The sequence below is a fragment of the Taeniopygia guttata genome, chromosome Z (assembly GCF_048771995.1).
Source record: "Taeniopygia guttata chromosome Z, bTaeGut7.mat, whole genome shotgun sequence".
Classification (NCBI taxonomy): domain Eukaryota; kingdom Metazoa; phylum Chordata; class Aves; order Passeriformes; family Estrildidae; genus Taeniopygia; species Taeniopygia guttata.
Window position 1 is genome coordinate 20,170,330 of NC_133063.1, and position 19,299 is coordinate 20,189,628.

Sequence of the window (19,299 nt, forward strand, 5' to 3'; positions counted from 1 at the left end):
ATTATCGATGACAAAAGTCATGACTGAGTGATGACATCAAGATTGTCACATTCCTAACATGAGACGCCATAAAAAGTATGAAGAGAAACTTTAGAAAGATGGAAGATTTTTTTTTTCTGTGGGAATATTTTCTAAATAATTAAAAATAAATTTTAGGTCATTGGTAAATAATATTTGCTTAAGATTAGCAAATGGTCTATATGACTGGTGTTTTTATATAGTTCTGGAATATGCTATAAACAAATGAGAATTGCTAAAATGAGCTTAGAAATGCAATTCCAATAGAAGCAAGCAATAATCTTCAGAAAAAGGAAGGGAAAGAATAAACGGTGAAATACGGCTGTGGAAATGATCTATTCATCGTTTCCACAGATTTAATTTAAGTGCTATGTTTACATGAGTTAAAAATCCGAAGAAATGCATGCCAAGTATGAGGTCATTCTCTTTTTGCTGGCATTCTCTGAATGGTGATACAATCAGTAAATGGTTCTCAACAGAAAGCACAGATATGGGAGATGATGCTAATCAAACTGAGTGTGGTCACACACAGAACCCACCTTCATGACCAATAACAGATCTTCCAGCTGTCTGGAAGCTAATGATTCCTGCCACATTGTCACTTGCCAGGATAACCACTGTGACAGTGTTGAAACTGGGCAGAATCCTACTCCCTCCTTCAGTATGCACCAGGCTGATTATGATGCTTTCATCATCCTCTGGCTCTGGATCATCTAAAATGGTCAGTGTGATCATCTTTCTTGTTTCACCTAAAAGAAGAAGAACATATACATACTTATCCGTTCACATGAAAATCACCTTTAAGAAGATGCAATAATCTACTCTACCAGTAAATACTTAACTAGCATAAAAAAGGACATAAAGAATATTTACTTATATACCTGTCTAGAAGTTATTGAATGCTGTTATGAAAATTTATTCAATTACTAATAAAAAATTTTATTAATCAGTATAATATTTAAAATATTCAATATACTCTGTAGGAATTACCAATGTTGGCATAATTTCTGAATGCCTAGAATTTTTATTTGCTTTATAAGTTCTCCAGCTTTCAAACTGTAAGTAGAAAAGAGGAATATAATTCTTGTAAAAAGAATTACCAAGTGAATACATTTTCTGATGTCACATACAGACATATGTACATGAACTTTGACTATATATTTACTGGACCAAGAAATGCATTAAAGTGGGCTGTCATTGTTTTAGTTACCTGTCTTCTGGAATATCAAAGAATGATAATGTAAGCAGCAAACACAATCAATTATCAGTCCCTATAATACATTACAACTTGCGACAGAATCCTATTGGTCATTCTATGTGCCTAAACTATACTAATTATCATTTCACCCCATACATATATTTTTTGTTATACTGCCTTTCAAAGTATTTTGAAAATAGACTTAGTAAATTTATAAACACTAATATAATTACATGTCAGTTTCCAGATCATTCCTGGCAAACCTTCATTTAAGTTCAGATTATTCAGCAAACTAAATGAACACTGGAATCTTTACTACAGTCGCATAAATTGTTTTCAAAACAATTGCTCGATTATCTCAGACTTTGAAAACATAAAATTCATTTGTCATGTTGCACATGATAATCCCTAACATAGATATTTCTTATTTTGCAATTTTTTAACTATCCTGTTATGTTTCAAAATCAATACAATCTCAGAATCTAAAAGGATATACCATTAAAAATTAGTACTGTATTGACTGAAGAACAAAAGACCACTTAGGCCTGATTCTCATTTTCAGTATCTTTGATACAACACCTATTTCAGCAATATCATTCCTTATTTATTTAGGAAAAATGTTATCTTTAAAATGCACACCGTAGTATTTCTTTAAAAAATACTTAAATATTTTTACTTTTCGTAATTTTTTTTAGTCTTTGTGGTCTTTGTGTGGTTTTGTCTTACCTTCAGCAAACACCAGAATCTCACCAACACCCACAAAATCCAAGTTTGGGGTAGCAGTTCCACCAACAACACGCCATTCCACTGCCACCTGTCCCAGGCTGCCTTCTGTCCTGTGTATCATTAGCTGCACACTGGCCTGAGGACGTTCTTCTACTTCAATATATAGACCATTCTCTGTTGCATTGGGACTTACACTATAGATCCTAAATACTCCAAAGGCATCCCCATTCATCATTATGATAACTGTGGAAGTATTTGGCTGTCCAATGGTTGGCTGATTTTTTAAGCTGGCTGAGATGTTCAGTAGTTCAACTTTCAACAGGGATACAGTGAATTTTTCATCCAGTTCTGGCAGGCTGTCAGGGAGTATGGTAACTGTGAGATTTGCAAACTCTTCCCCTTCCTGCATGATGGCCCACTGTCCTGTGATAGATTCATAATCACTACCAGCAATGGCTTGTGTGCTAAACAGAAGAGATGTACTGCTGATGTTTTTCTTGTAGGTCCATAATCCTGACATGTTAGTTAATGGCCCGATCTCTGTCATCAGCCAGAGGCAAAGAGGAATCTCAGAGGCACTGGAAAATGTAAAGGCTGAACACGCTTGTTCTTTTAGGCACTGAGTTGCACAGGCATACAGTGGGTTACTTGCTGCTGACACATTCACTCTGGTCTTGGATGGCTGGTCAGGAATCCCTTGTGCAGGAGACTCATAATAGGCCAGTATATCCTCACCTTGCTCAATGGCAAGAGCTACAATATCAGTCTCAGAAGTGCTGTAAAATACTTGCAGATGACCAAACCTTCCCCCACTAAAAGACATTAAAATAAAAATGTTATGTTAGCTGGTAAAGCATGTCTAATATTCTGTATGTCACTATGTTAAGAATAAAAATTAAGAAAATCAGCTAATGCCTTTTGAATTGCTGAGAAGTTACAAATAGCTAATTAAAGTGACTTCCCTTGAAGCTAGTACTAGACTAACTGAGTAGTTGGGTTTTTTGGAAAGCAAGTTTCATTGTTTATAGCTTGGGCAGCAGTCTATTAAGCATGCATGTTTCATTTTTTTCTAGGAGTTAACTTAGTCTTCCTAGGGCCATCAAGGAAGAAAAAGCTTTTGCCATCTAGCATTGTTATCATTCCTCTGAGGTGTCCTCAGAATATCATATTTCACATGCAAAACCTGTTTTGCTTTTCATTTTGTCTTCCATCACACAACATTTGATACATTTTGTCCTCCACATGACAGGAAAAGGCTGGTTTGCAGCTTTAAATGGTTTGTCAGTTTAACAGGCAAAATAAAACTTCAAGTACACTGTGTGCACTGGGTTTACACTACACATTTATTAAATCTGTACTTTATGTGCATTTCTAAAAAGCAGATATCTAGTTCAAAATCAATGTATATGAAAAAAAAAAAGCTGTCAGAACAAGAAATTGATGCAAATATCTATACAAGGGTATGACATTTAAAATTATTGCCAAAAAAAACTGATAAAAACAAACCAAACCAAACCAACAACAACAACAAAAAAGATATTAAAATCAGCCAATATTATACAGACCTTCTCCTGACTGATATATTTGCAAGTAAATTTCTTTCTAGTGGCTCCTGAATTTGATATGAGGATTGATGAAAGAAAACTGTGCCATAAGGATTATCATTGGCAGGTATAACAATATTTGCCACGCCATCTAACCCGATAGCACCACCGTTGGAGGCCTGAGTTAATTCTACATGGACAATCTCAAAAAGAAAAAAAAAAAAGAACAAATAATGCAGCTGAATAATTTTTGTTATTTCTAAAAATAATCACAAGCAAAATAAAATCTGAACTTGTTGCAGCTTCCTGCCATAACATTTTTTGCTTTGATCTGCACACATCTCTTATACAAGTTAAAACTCTAATGCTGTTCAAGAGAGACATAAACTGCTCTACTTACTTCTTCTACTTCTGGAGCATCATCAGCCAGGATTTCCAACAGCAACATCTGAATTGTTTCCCCAGGAGCAAAAGTAATATTACCCATGGCAGCTTTCAAGTCATCATCAGCAGGATATCCATTAATAGTAGCAGCCCACTGAACAGTAACATTACCTAGCGTCCCAGCATTGCGGATTATTGGCAGATTTATTGCTACTGATCCAAATTCAGGCTCCTCCACAGTGAATTCGGTATTCTGAAAAACTGACATACACCACAGGGAGCTGTAGTTCATTCACAATAAAATTGAAAGTAAACATCAGTTTCTGAAGTACAGTTTCGTTTTACTTGTTTGCATTTACTTGCACAGACAACCCCTTTTAATCATGTTTAAATCTAAAAGCAGACTTTCAATACTCATTTTTTCGTCTGCAGACAAAATTAGCATGAAAATAAAGCCTTCATCCAAAAAGTCTATTCCAATAGACTTTGTTTGAGGCTAAACATGAACTGTTTCTAATGTCTTAGAATATAATTTCATAATTATTCCCAGCAAAGCAACTCTTTATAGATTTCTTGTCACTTATTGAAGAAATTAATTATAACTATTTAACCTGGAATATGTTAAGTAGAAATCAGAGAATCACAGAATGGGCCAGGTTGGAAGAAGCCACTGTAGATCATCTGATTCAAGTTCCCTGCTCAAGTAGGGTCATCCTAGAGCACACAGCACAGGAGTATGTCCAGACAGTTCTTGGATGTTTCCACAAAAGGAAATTCGACAACCTCTCTGAGCAACCTGTTCCAGTGCACTATCACTTGCAGTCTTTTTCATGTACAGGTGAACTTCCTGGGCATCAGCTTCTCCCTGTTGCCTCTTGTTCTACTGTTTGGTGCCACCAATTAGAGCCTCCAAGAGGCTCAATCCTTCTATTATATTAAAGCCCCATTACTCCTTTATTACATTTTTAAATTCACTTCATCTTATCTTTTCCTTTACTCTCGATACCCACAATTCTGCTTCTGAATGTTTTTATTCAGCAGCCAAGTAGCAGCTCCCCCACAAATTCCCAGAAAAAATGTTAACAGAAGAAAGAAAATATGTACTCTTTTACCAAAGCATCCAAATGGGTCATCAGAAGCCTCAATAGTTATGACTGCCCTCGTCAAAGATCCAAGCAAGGCTCCTCCTGTTGTTTGGTTTAGCAGCTGAACATAAAATGACTCCTCAAGTTCAGGATTGATATCATTAATTATATAAATTGGCACAGCTTTACTTGTTTCCCCTTCTAGTAAGACAACGTCTGATGAAGCTACACTGTAGTCCTCACCTAGATTTGTAGATGAAAAACCCAATGTAATAAAACACAGTGTAGTGAACATTATCATTAATACCCATTTTCTCTGTTTCCACATGCATTTCTCCATGGTTTTATGCTGTCTTTTCCTTTATCTTTAGACCCTAAACATCTTTATTTTTTTTTAATTACATCCTACTGCCTTTTAGATGTTTGTATGGACAAAAATAAAGCTTGGCTTGACCAAAAGAGAGTTTGCACTGTTAGACTAAGAGGTAGTTAAAAAAGGTCCATTATTGTCTGCTGTTTGCAAGGTCACATAACCAAGATGTTTCTATATTTGATTTATAACTGCTGTCCAGCTTTCCAAGAGATAAACAGAAACACCTTGTCAAAGTAGATTTCAGTAAAGGGCACATTTCATGTGGCGACTTCATCTTAGGCAAACTTGTCTCAACTCTCTAGAGGAAGATCTGTGATACACTAGATCACTGCTCTGCTTCAGAAACTAATTGAAAGCATACTCTGATAAAAATCTAGCTACACATTTAATTTATAACACTCTATTACATAAAAATGAAATTTAAAAGTTCTCAGAACATGTATCACCTACCTAATCAGTTTGGACATAGCTGAAATACAGCGCACTCAATTTATAGCTGTATCCTAGAGACTTCATAATTTTTCTCCTTTCTTTATGTACCTTCTCTACAGCAGGGACCAACTGGAGAAGTTTATGTTCCATTTTCAGAAGTTCAAGTCTCCTTGGGTTTTGATAGATTTTTCCATATTTGATTTACAGCTAAGTCCCCAGCTCTCCCTTCCTCTCCAATAAGCTCAACTAAGCAATACATGATGGGTTTAAAATGTACATGGGACTAAATTGTTTTTACATATACTACTACAACATTTTAGAGTGTGGGGGGCAAGGGGGCATTGAAGTGGTGGTGTGCTAAATAAACAAATTAAGTAGACAAACACCCCAATTCCTTCTTTCATTTCCTTTTAGGTTCTCCAGTGATAATGCTAAACTTCCCCTAGGTCTTAGATTCATATTTGCTAAGCACAGTCAGTGCCTTACTACTTTATATTTCATACTTTTTAAATAACAGAGCATTCATTACACACTTTTTGTTTCAGCTTTAACAAAGGCTCCATAATTCTGCTATAGTGCTTTCTTACCAGCTGTTGCAGTTATTGGCATAGCTTTAAACTTCACAGAAACATCTGAAAATATTCCTCCAGTTCTGGTCACGTTAATGATTGGTCCAACATAGTTTTCAGCAACTCGCACAGCTGAAGCTGAAAGCTGAAGTGTTCCAAAAGCATCATCATTGGCATTGATAATCACATGAGCTATTGTTTCACCCACTAAACCAAGTCGAGGAGAATTTATAACTGAAATATAAAGAAAACTTAGTGAGCAGTAACCTGAAATACTTACTATTCATGGCTATAGAGTTTGTAGGCATATATGTGAGTTTAGCTGTCTCTACTTGTCAAGGAAATTACCTTTTTTTACAACTGGACAAAGCGTAACTACAAAATACATGTGTTTAAATTTTGTTCTAGCAGGAAATCTGAACATTATTCTAATATGTTGTGGAGCATACAAGCCATAATTTTTTTGAAAAGATGAAGTACTGTGAATTTATTTATTTATTTATTTAACCATAAAACTAATAATAAGATCAATACAGTTCAGAATAATTTCAGGTTTACTCTTGATATGATGAAATATAAGTAAGATTTCAACTCCAAGAGGAATTATATTTGAAGTTACCCCTTAATCTGTGAGCAAAGAAAACAATTAGACATGCCAAGAATCTCTGAAGCACAAATCAGGCCGTAATGACCTGCATTTATCTGATAAGAAATTAAGTAAAAATTGTCAACACTAAGAAAGCAGCATGCCACTAACTCTACATCACTTTTTTTAAATAAGACTTTTTTGTATATTAATTTTAAAAACTAGCTTATTTATTTCCTACTACTGAAATAATTCCAGAAATAATGCTAAATAAGCAGGTATTAGTGCACAAACAAATACTGTAACATATTTGGCCTGAAACACTTTGTATAAGACAATGCAAAAGGGATAAAGAAATACCCATATTTTTCCAATTGAATAGTGCCAAAGGGAAGAAATGTCAACAGGCACAAGTCAGGTTACTAAGAGATATCTTATCTATACCAAGTAAAGAGCTCTTCATTTGCCTTGCTGCAGTTTCTTCTGTTACATATAAATACAAACCTTTATAGTTAAATTGTAGGTTTTATATAAGACACTTACTTGGCCGATCCTGAACTTTCTTGATCAAAACAACACTGCTTAGCTCCACAAAAACAGATTCTGACCTCTCAGGATCATCGTCATCCAAAATAGGCAATGATACTGTGGCCTCACTTTCATTGGTTGCAAAGATCACATAACCTGTAACAGGTATATAGTCTTTTCCCTCTATTGCTCTGACAACGTCAGGTGGAAAAAAGGGCAATTTTTCTTCATCACCAATAGTTCTGTATTTCACCATTACTGTACCAAGGAGACCACCACATCTTACAATTGTCAGAGAGACATTTTTTGTTTTTTCCTCAACTTTTATAGGTCTGTTTCGCTCAGAAAAGATGAAGACTCCATATGGATCATCATTTGCTAAAATAGTTAATGTTGCATTAGTATGATATCCAAGACGACCAAGGGAGACATTGATGATCAAGACAGAAAACATTTTATCCAATTCAGGAACATCATCAGGAGAAACCTGTAATGTAATATTTGCTCTCACTTGGCCAACATCAAAAGTTACATTCCCAACTGTAGAGATCAGGTCGTTGGTGAGATCGCAGATTATGATCCAATGCAATGTCACCTTAGATAAGGTCCCGTGACTTCTCACAACCTAAGAAAAACATATAAAGATGTGCAGATTTTTGTTCTATGAGAAAGGAACAGAAGTGTGAAATGCAATTAAGCAAAGACAATAACATAATGAATTAAAGATACGTCTGTGTTTTAAAAACATGTAATTTTTATTATCTTAGCACTGCAGAACTTGTATTATCAACACTTATTTTAAGACAGTAGTCCTTTGCTAAATTAGTAGAAGATTTTAAGTTTTTTTATATTACTATTATTATTAATATTATTAATATTAATATTATTAATATTAATATTATTTTGGTTTTAAGCTGAATAATATACATTAGCAAATACTGCATAACTGGAAAAACAAATGTTCATGACAAAGCTGTTATAAAGCCCATAGTCTAATGAAAAAAGCATCAGAGAACAGCAGTAAAAACAAAGAGTACAATGCAGCAGTATGAGACTCAAAGCTTTCTAACCTGCAGCACAACATTGCTATCTCCATCTTCAGGCTCAGTTCCGTTCACTGAAAGGGACTCAGCACTGAACTCAAATACACCATGAGCATCATCAGAAGCCTCAATAGTCACAAGGATATGGGATGCGATTCCCAAGCTAGCTGTTAAATGAGAGTTCCAAAATGGGTTATTTTTACCTCTCATGTTTTCTTACATGAAAGAAAGCAGCTGAAGAAATATGCTACAAAAATACAAAAGAGAGTATGAAGTATCTGTGCTGTTTATCTTTGTTGTTTTTTTTTTTTTCTTCTTTTTTAAATGCATGGTAACTCCCTGTATGGAAAAGGAGCTGACTTTTGGTAAGGCAATCCTCTCAGTCCTTCTATGGAACTATGCAACAAAAAATAGTATTATTTTAAGAGAGGAACCAAAATAAAATTACAAGTTTAATGAAAGAAAATGGAGCAGCATTTAAGATAGTGAGAAGCTATACTGTAAACGACAGTATGAGAGGAAAGACAAGATGAATGCAGATCGTATCTGCATAAACTGGACTTAAAGAAAAATATAACCAAAAAAACCCCACCAAGTCAAATAAATTCTACTTCTAAAGATATTGTCTTGGGTGACAACTTGCTGCTCAGAGAGAAAAAAGAGTCTGGCACTTAAGGAAATCATTCCTGGAAACAAGTAAAAGGGAAACAGAATGTCAAAGAAAACAATAAAAAATAAAGAAAAAAAAAGGAAAAAGAAAGTAAAAGAAAGTAAAAAAGAGAAAAAAAGAAAAAACATTACTCTATTGGCATATCAGTACTCATACAACATTTTTACATCTGCAGGTTTTCATTTGAAGACCTAAATGCATAGGGTATTGTTCCAGATTGAGAAGCAAGATGTTTTGTATTGCTATCTGTGTAGCAGTTGTCTTCTGGGCAGTTTTCCATAGCTCCTGTTAATGGGCCCATCAATGTCTCCACACATGACAGAGATAACACTCTCCAGGAGCCGGTTCTGTTTAACAGGTGAGCAAGGACCGACCGTGTGACTTAGAATGACATCAGCCCATGGTGAGATGCTCTGCCCGGGGTGGGGGGTGGGGGGTGGGGGGGAGCTAAACATTCCCACCTAAATATATTCTGGGATTTCTAGACAGAGAAGCAGCCTTCCCACAGGTTTCCAAGAGGAACCGCTTGGGGTTTTCTACTAGACCTTCAGAGGACGACTACACCCTTCTACAGGACCACTGCTCCATCAGAACCACATCTGCCATTCCAAGAGGACGGCAGCCACTCCAATTTGGACTGCTACCAGCATGCTGGCCAAAGGGGTGTCAGGTTGTGTTCTGACTCTGTCAGTGGTTTTTCTTTTGTATTATTGCATGGATTTTGTTTCTTTTCCCTTTTCCTAATAAACTGTATTTTGGAGTCTCTCATTGGTTTTGCTTTCAAACCAGAACAGGTTTTCCCATATATTCAATGTTATTTCTTAATTTGGTATTTTTATCAATATTAAATTATCATTGTTTTCTCCATATCATGACATATATAGAAACATGAAGAAGTGAAAGAGGAAAAATGAAAAAAATCAAATTATTTCATTAAAAAATCTGACACAACTTACTTTTCTTTAAGAGTATTTTTGCCATGAAGAGCAAAATTATACATAGAATATTATATCATATAGTATCAAAGTATACAATCAGGTAGTTTTAAAAATGCCTTCAATTTAAAAAGTACCTTTGCATTTTTCTCCCTGGAGAATTTGACAGTGCTCAGACCAAGATAATTTTGTAAGCTTTAATTATGAAATTACTATATTGTGTTTTACAACAATATAGTTTTAATTATATAAGAGCCTGTTGTACTCTACTTTACCTTAAACACTGACTGCTAGTGAAATTACACCTAAATTAAAGTGGAAAATATTTTTTTAAAAAACTTTATGCTAAATCTAAATTAATCTCTAACTACACATAAAGAAAGTTGTATCAAGCATAATAATTTATGACAGCGATTACACTTATAAATAGAATATAGGATTAATCAAAACAGCTTACCATGTTGAGGGACAGTTGAAAGGAAGAAATCCATGTTTCCATCACCACTACCACTTCCATCATTTCTAAAGAGCTCAGCAACTTTAAGATGACAGACATACAGATATATACACATATATACATTTATAAATAAAGGGAAAGCAGAAAGTAATTTAAACATTTCTGGACAACACAAAAAGACAGATGTGTATTCTAGGAAAGTGTCAATTTTCAAAATGGAAGTAGACAGTATTTCTGCTAAAAGCCAGATATGCTTGAATATGCTACCTCTTGTTTAATTTATTGCATTCGAAAGAGCAAAAGGAAGTCAGAAAGAAAGAAAATACATACTACTTTCTTTTATCTTTTTTTTCTCTTTCCTTCTGTGTTCCCTCTTCCTCAGTCCTAATAGAGAAATTAGAAATGGGGCAAGGAGGAGAGGGAAGAAGTGGCTAGACCCTGTGAAATGTTCTTTCTCTAATATTTTCTCACAAATCAAAAACTTGTGTCAGAAAGTCGAAAAAAATTCACAACTTAATGAATGGAGCCTTTATTCTAAGTTTTGTGCTTGCAGTAGTGTTGGAAAGCTCCAAAAGATTATGTTCAGGAGGTATTTGTGTCTAGTAAATTACCAAAGTTAGCTGTAAGTTTTCTAACCAAAAAACTGAAAGAGAAAAGTTTGTTTAACTGAAACAACTATTTGACCAAAAAGTCCACATGCATGAAAACTCAAATTTTATCTAAAGTATCCTAGCACAGCACTATTGTGCTACGATGCAGCACGGATACTCAGGTTAATATGGTATGAAGGTATCACACTTGCAAGTCTGAATTGCTTTGAAAATTAATATCAGTTATAATGGCACTTTATGGCTCTCAGCACTTCATCTCCTTCAACCAGGAGGAATCTCCTTAAAATCTTTTTGAAATGGAAATAAATTCTGTAAAGCAAAATTGATTTTACATGGTAGGAGCACTGATGCTTGCCAACCGTTGTAAGACTAATGTCTCACAGCAGGATTTACACTAGCTAGTTCTCCAACTCAGCTAAACTCCCCAGGCATCTCAAAACCCACAATTTTCTAATGCTATAATCCATTTGAATAGTTATGAGCCAGTTTATTGCCATTTCTCCAATTTCACTCAAGTGGTAGATAAAAAGCACACCTTTGGCTGTTAAATCTTAAATACTGAAAACTTTAGGGGAAAAAAAAATTCTTACATTATTTCATTTCCCTCTATCAGCTAAGGAATTATGTAATTTAAAAAGCAGCAATTGCCTTTGAATGCATGGTAGTAATATACTTTCTTTGAGATCTGATTGTTTACAGCAGTGATTAAGAAAACATCTGAAGGACAGTTTTTCCCTAAAAAGAATTGTTGCTTTCTGTAGGGTGCATTTTTAGAAATAACATGGAAATAGTTCACAAGGTTAGATTTCAAGGGATGAATAAAGATCACAAAAATACAGCCACTGGGTTTATATACGTGCCTTACCTCCTCCCTCTGGGTTCAACAGCTCCACTTTAAAAGTTTTTTCTAGTTCAGGAATAGAATTGTCAGTGATGTTAACAGTAATGTACTTGTATCTTTCTCCAGGCTGAAATTCCATTGAGCCCCAAACAGCCTGAAATATGACAGGTCTTCATAGTTTTGTTCAAGTTTAGTGTTTTCATCCAAATGAAAAAAGAAATACAACCTCAATTCTTTTTCTCTTTATCAAAACATTTACTTTTCTTCACTTCAACTTTTAAAAATCTGCTGAGTCTTTGTCATGAGTAAAAGCAGTCTAAATTCACTGAATTAGGAGCATCTTCATTTATCTACGTTTTTCTGCACACAGCAGTCAGACAAGAAAACAGATCTACAAATGTACAGATGTACAAACCCTAGTAAGTACAAATATAATCTTCACCTGCATATGCACCTGTATGGTCATAGGAAGTCTGATATACTTAGAAACAATAGACAATATCCATTCTTGCTGCACTGACAATTTTCTTAAGGATATCAAAATCAAACCCAGAGGTTTTTCCCAGGAAACACAACATGATGCACAGAAAGGAGGCAAAATGCACATAGTGAAACCACTGTAGTTTTATAGTGATTTTATAGGGATTATAGTGATTATTATGCATCTATTACAACATAATAAACTCTTTCTGTGAAAAGAATCACAGCGGAGCTAAAATATTCAAACTGATGGCTACTTCCTGGACAAATAGCTTTAATTAAATTCTAAAATAATTACACACCATGGCAATAGCCATACCTGATAATCTTTGGGACTGAAAGCTGTAAGTGGCACTGTCCTGTATTCCATAAGAACTGTTCCAAGAAGTCCTTGTGCACGAACTACCAATAATCTGATGTGTCCAACTTCTTCTTTAACAGTGATATGAGGCACAGCAGAGGCTGGCAGAATCATTTCATCACCGGGCTGAGGAGGTGGCCCCACTGAGAACTGCAGTAGACCTGAAAGACAAAAATTATATACATGGCTTCTCATTAAAAATTCAAATAATAATAATAAAAAATAAACAAAAATATTTATAATATCTATATTCAATGTTTATGAAATTTTAAACATATTAAGATGCCTTTAGAACTCAATCATGCTATTTCCAGGAATGTACTATGTACATTTTCTCTCTCACTCATGTTAGTCTGAAAAAGCCATTTCACAAGAATGAATTCAACGCTCCCCAAAAGAACCCAAATGTCATAATATTGGGTACTAGTTGGTATAATAATAGGCATGCCTAAATGTCTCTCTCTGTTGCAAATTCTCATTTCACAAAAATTACCATAAAATCAACAACATGCAATGTGGTTTTCTTGCAAATGGGGATGATTCCATGTTTGGTCCAGGCAGCTTTAATTCCTTTTTTGTAGCATTCTCAAGAGTCAGTAATTTGACTTTTATTCTTGTATAAAAATTATGAATAATCTCAAATTAGATAAAGTGCAATTGCTTCCTCATCTATCTAGGCTAGGCAAATTTTTTACCTCTTGAACTAGAAGTATACATGAATCTGCAATAAGATTGCATCATCAACATTGTTACCATATGGGTGGTCACTGGCTTTAATGCTGATATCAGTAGTTTCCTTTTCTGGATCTATACTTGCTCCACTGGTAGGAGTCGAACCTAGTTTTCCATCTCCAGACACTGCAGAGACTAATGTCACACGGAAATATTCATTTAACTCCGGAATGTCATCATCAATAACATGCAAATTTAAGACCTAGAGAAGGACCAAATCATGGAAAAATCAAAGTATGCAACATACATTCCTTAAGAGTTTTATGACCCTTTTAAACAATTACGTTTTTAGTCAATCAGCTGTATTTTCTGTGAGTTCAGAAAGAAATGTAGAGAACATTATTGCTCCCCACATAATTTAACCTTATAATAATAAGCTTAGAATACCAATTGCAAAAACATCTTTACCAAGCTGTGAGAGACTTTACAGCAATTAATCTAATTTAGAGAGCACATGAAGTGAGCTTTAATCCCACCTGACACTTGAGGTTACAGATCATACTACCATGTAAAATAATCTGCTGTGCATAGGCTATAATATTAATCTCAGACTATTTCAACTTCCTGTATATTGTGATAAGATTTGACAAATATATAGGAAAAAAATTTTAGGTAGCTGATGTAGTGCAATGGGAATGAGTAGTTTAAAAATGTCAGTGGAAATTCTCATAAGATTTTTCACCTGATGAGCAACTGCTCCCAGTCTGTTTCTTAGAGCCATGACCATTAGGTCCTCTGTATGCAGACTGCATATTGAACCACATAGCAATGGAGCAAGAGGGTTCACCAGGCATTTTCCCCCACTTTATAAAGTAAGTCAGGCCTCATCCATGCTGCCAGACTGGAAAAGCTTGGCAAATTTAACTTTAAATGACTACATGTAATGCAGTAATACATTTCAATAGAGAATTACAGCTGAATAAACTGCCAGCAGCATACTGTTTTCCAAAAATCACAAGTTTTTGCCAAGCTGTAATCATTTACATTGTTTAACTGGGACCAAATCCACAGCTCTAAGTCCCTGGGATCTTTTCAAATTATGTCAGTAGGTTTCACTCAGTCCCTACTGACTTCAACAGAATGACAGAAGCAAAATTAAAGACAGTTTGTATTTTCTAATATCGATCCACCCTTCTATTTGACAAACACTAATAGAAAACACTTATGAACTTCCTACAGTATTGTGGTCCCACACCTCTTTTTCAAACAAACGTGAAATTCCCGTGCGGTGGGCTTGGGTCAAATTCACAGAATTAGATAAATGAAAAGAGACAGAATGTGGCTAACCATTGCAGGACATTTGATTACAGCAGTAAAGTTGACTGCTGTCTATTTCATTGTTGTGGAGATAAAACTAATCTCCACAACTCAGATCAAAACCTGATCATCTTCCAATTTCAGAAGACAATGGATCCATTATTCAAGGCCAGGACTACCTTTGCTTGAAGTATATGTATAGATATACATAGATCTAATATAAACATAAATGTAAACATATTTTATGTGCAATTCTTTGCATTTAAGCATTCATGCGTGCACAGCAATGCCTGAAGTGAGATGCACACAGATATATAGGTGTCTATCCTATCACTCATTAGATGTCAAAGATGGAAAAACCCCTGCAAAATGTAATAAAAGCCAGGAGAAGAAAAGACTCTTCAGTATGAAAACCAGTCAAGCATCCTCAGAAGGTGTTTTCCAGCACGTTTGCAAAGGACAGGATGAATAGCTAATAGGAAGGTAGGGTTTACCTCTGATCTCTGCCAAGGAAGGAATGTGATAGTGCCACTGCTGTTAGAAAAATCACTAACAGAGTAATTAATGCCCCTGGAATCAACCTGTGAGATAATGTAATTTATATACACATAGTCTAGGGCACCCCTTGTTCGCTCCACGACACAGGATATAGTGGAACCCTCATCAGCAGCCTGGAAGAAAGCAAGAAATTGACATATTTGTTATGATCAAAGTAAATCAAAGGAATAAATGTAAAAGGTTGAATTCTCTAATGCTATTCAAATGTTCAGCAAGTCTTTATTGCTGTCATGTTACTTTCATCACTGTTGGAGTGATAGGAAGCTGAAACTGATGTTGATGGTGGTCAGAGCAATCTTAATGGAAATTGAAATAGCTTCTGGCATCTCCCTGAGGTCAGCCAGTAACTGTACCCTGTTGTTTCTTTTGGACACAAAAACAGAATCAGTGTTTAAAATGTGTATATCAAAAGCAAAAGACTATACTGTTTTATATTAATGTCAATTCTTTTAAGAAAGATTTAGATTCGTCCTTTCCCTGACTAAAAACACTATGGGGAAAAAAAAAAAAAAAAGATACATTTAAATTAAACTATACTATTAAGATTCAGGGAAAACTGAAGAACATTTTGTTCTACAGTACTCTTTGCAATTCTGTCTTCATAAAGAACATGCCCTTAGCAGCAACAATTTCACACATTTGGAACTAATCAGGCATTGATACTGGCAATGTGCATTAAAAAATTTATGATCAACAAACTAAAATAGAAAATTATTTTATTTGAAAGTTATCAGAATGACTAAAGCTATCTTAAGCATTAGATAAATTTCAGAGTTGCTGTATAGCACAGTGCAGATACTGAATATGCCTTCAACTGCTTACCGAACAGATACAGACATAAGGAAATTAAACTACTGATAAAGCCATGCTATAAGATAAAGGTGAAACAATTAACATGACACATAAATTTTAAATTTCTCTTCACGGTTGATTTCTGATCTGTTGCATCACAGAATTATCAGTGGCATTGGAAACTGAAGGAATCTATTACGGTAGCAATGGTAGTCACCTGGAAAGCAAACTGAACCGAACTAAAAAACTACCATCAGTCAGGCAAGATGGTTGCCTTCAAGCACATCATAAGGACTTCAGATAAAAAGGATGAACTTAAGAGGTCATAAGAGCCCCCAAATTGTAAAGCATTATGAATTTCTTTTCCAAAATAATCTAATAATAATAGAAACTAGTATCATGTCTCCCTCATAATGATTAAAAACTAAAAATTAATTATGCTTATTTCAATCCCCTCAAAAAAAGATTCAAGTTTATATACTGCAGATATGGTGGTCACCACCATCAAAAATTTAATGTTTAAAAACAGCACCTTCCAGACACTATTAAGTGAATTCAGATCAAATATGATGATAAAATGATGATAATTTAATTATAAGGGAGGGAGAGACTGGAGCAGAACCCAAGAGAAACAAGCGCTGCACAGCACAATCGCTCACCACATCCTGACCAATACCCAGCCCATTTCCAAACAATGACCAACTGCTTTCCATCTAACTCGCCCAGTTTATACATTGGACTTGAAATTCGGTAATGTGGAATGTTCTTTTGGCCAGTCAAGGTCAGCTGTCCTGGACACTCTCCTTCCCATCTTTTTGTGAAGCTCCTCACTAGCTGAGCATGAGACAAAGAAAAGTCTTTGACTCAGGTGAAGTTGTACTTAGCAACAACCAAACCATCCTTGTGATATCAACATTATTCACATCTTGAATCCAAAACACAGAACTGTACCAGATATTAAGAAGAAAATTAACTCTCTCCAAGACAACATCAGGTTACAGCCTCAGAAGTTACAGAAGTAGAGGAAAAAAACTGTTCTAGGGAATTTTAAGCCTTGATCTTCAGTTTATGTAATAAAGTAAATTTTCTTAATAAAAATAATTTGTGGGGATTTTTAAAAAGTAATATTGGCAATACTAGAGTGACTGAGCCAGTATATACAGAATTTACACAATTCCAGAAAACTTTGACTATAAAAATTAAAAATGTAGAATCAAGGCCCTTCAGAGATTAGTTAGCCTTGCCATTAGTTTGATTGTGTCTTCAATTTTCCTGTTGTTTTCCTTATGAGCATCTTACCTCAGGAATACATGCTCCAGTGAAGCCAAATAAACCATTAGCATTATCACTTTTCTGTATTCTTAATCTTGCTGTTGTGTTTTCTTCTGAAATTCGAGCTCCACCACACACAGAAATGAGCTTTAGGATGAATAACTCCTCTCCTTCTTCCTCTTTGTCATCCTTTGCAGAAACAATGAATGATTTATTGGTTTCTCCTTGATGATACTCCAAATACCCAGAGACAGGGTGTATGTCACTCTTTGCAGGAGTTGCATGGAGTTCGTAGATCTCTGCTTGTGTCAATTTTCTCTCATAAAGTCTTACATCCTGCATTAAACCTGTGTACCTGCTGCTGCCATTGATTCCTGCTCCAATTCTCACTATTCCTGGACCTGAGAAGAAAATTAGAATTTTTTTATGCTATTGGGACTTTCTTCAAAATAACTGATATATGTAATTAGTTAAAAATCTATGATAACTTATTTACCATCCCTGGGTTAGTAATCATATTCATCTTGAAATGGAGACTGGGAGACTCCTGAAACTTCATCTCAGTTTTACAGGTAGATCATTGCAGGTCAAATAATTCCTTCCTAGATGGCTCATGTTTTTCAACCTACTAATTCTATCTGCACATTGTCATAATCCTTTATCTTAACGAATCTTGGAAGCTTCTCTCTTTCCATTAAAAAATTTCAGAGCCAGCTGCAGCCCGTCTCAATTTTGTTTTTCCAAACACTTGTTTTACACATTTTGTATCTTTGTATATTTAATGTGTCCTCTGCTAGGACTGAGAATTCATTCTGATGATCAGAGTATTAGCCACACAGGACATGCTTGTGCCCTTATGCACAGGAAGAGGGGCTTGAGAAATGTAGACCCCAGTTCCAAGCACTTTTTAAAACTGTTTTATAATTTCTGTCTCTCCAAAAAATTATTCTACTCAGCAAATCAGATGACAGTTCCCTTTTTTCAAAAATATACTAAGCTGGTAGCTCATACTCATTCCTATCATTCTAAAACATACAGAACTCTTCAGCTGTTTTGTTATTTTGGAAGGAAATGTGACATTGAGTGTCACTTCTAGAAACAAGTAACCACAAATGTGAATGGTCCCAAGACATAAGGAAGAGGATGATGAGAAAAGCCAGGTTACAGTAACCACTATAGTATCCAACATTAAAAGATAAAAGATTAAATCCTTAGCTTATACTTGTAGTATCTCCAGACAGGGATTTATGTTTGTGCACATATATGCATGTAGATATTATATGCATTTTACATCACTGCATGTTTTTAAATCTTCCTTCTTTGATTACAGAGGAGCCTGTACTCAAGACGTTGATAATGATACACTGCCTAACCGCATGAAAAAAAAAAAACAAACCTGTGAAACTGATGGGAAGAGAAATAAAGGAAAAGGAGGAGATTACTGCTATGAAAAAAAAAAAAAAAGCGCACATGGAAGGGTGAGGAAATGCAAAAGAAAGAGTAAACATAAATGTATTTCCACCATATAATACCTGACTTTGTAAAAGAATTCTTGTGATGCTCACTGCTATGCTAGCTGAGTGTAAAAGTCCATAATGGTTACATATGGCTAAGACACATCTGGGAATATCAAATTAGAGGAATTGAAGTACATATGCTAATGTTATTTGGAACATCATTAAACATATGGGCAAATTTTTTATATACCATGTAAATACACGCTTAAGTAAATCTAAACCCTAAAAATTCTATTGCTTACAAAGTAGTGGTTTAGCTGTAACATAATTCACAACTAGACTCAAAAACATTATTGTATTTTGTTTCAGAAATCAAGAGAAAAGATTCTT

General features: G+C 35.0%; 1 protein-coding gene across 9 annotated transcripts in view; it reads right to left on the reverse strand.

Moving 5' to 3' along the window:
• Positions 1–19,299, reverse strand: part of ADGRV1 (adhesion G protein-coupled receptor V1) — a 253,862-nt gene that overhangs the window by 189,239 nt on the left and 45,324 nt on the right. For 8 of the 9 annotated variants that reach the window (XR_012052990.1, XR_012052991.1, XM_030258698.4 and 5 more), the window contains 14 exons: positions 17,480–17,853; positions 15,325–15,501; positions 13,595–13,775; positions 12,800–13,002; positions 12,025–12,154; positions 10,549–10,629; positions 8,514–8,653; positions 7,459–8,068; positions 6,348–6,563; positions 4,983–5,198; positions 3,887–4,131; positions 3,508–3,689; positions 1,943–2,754; positions 558–767 (listed from right to left, as the gene is read on the reverse strand). Coding sequence is in view for 7 of the 9 variants with exons in the window: in XM_030258698.4 (XP_030114558.4) it covers positions 558–767; positions 1,943–2,754; positions 3,508–3,689; positions 3,887–4,131; positions 4,983–5,198; positions 6,348–6,563; positions 7,459–8,068; positions 8,514–8,653; positions 10,549–10,629; positions 12,025–12,154; positions 12,800–13,002; positions 13,595–13,775; positions 15,325–15,501; positions 17,480–17,853 (3,777 nt within the window). In the remaining 2 variants the exon portion in view is untranslated. The remainder of the gene's footprint in view (positions 1–557; positions 768–1,942; positions 2,755–3,507; positions 3,690–3,886; positions 4,132–4,982; positions 5,199–6,347; positions 6,564–7,458; positions 8,069–8,513; positions 8,654–10,548; positions 10,630–12,024; positions 12,155–12,799; positions 13,003–13,594; positions 13,776–15,324; positions 15,502–17,479; positions 17,854–19,299) is intronic. The other variant, XM_072922272.1, reaches the window with a different exon arrangement.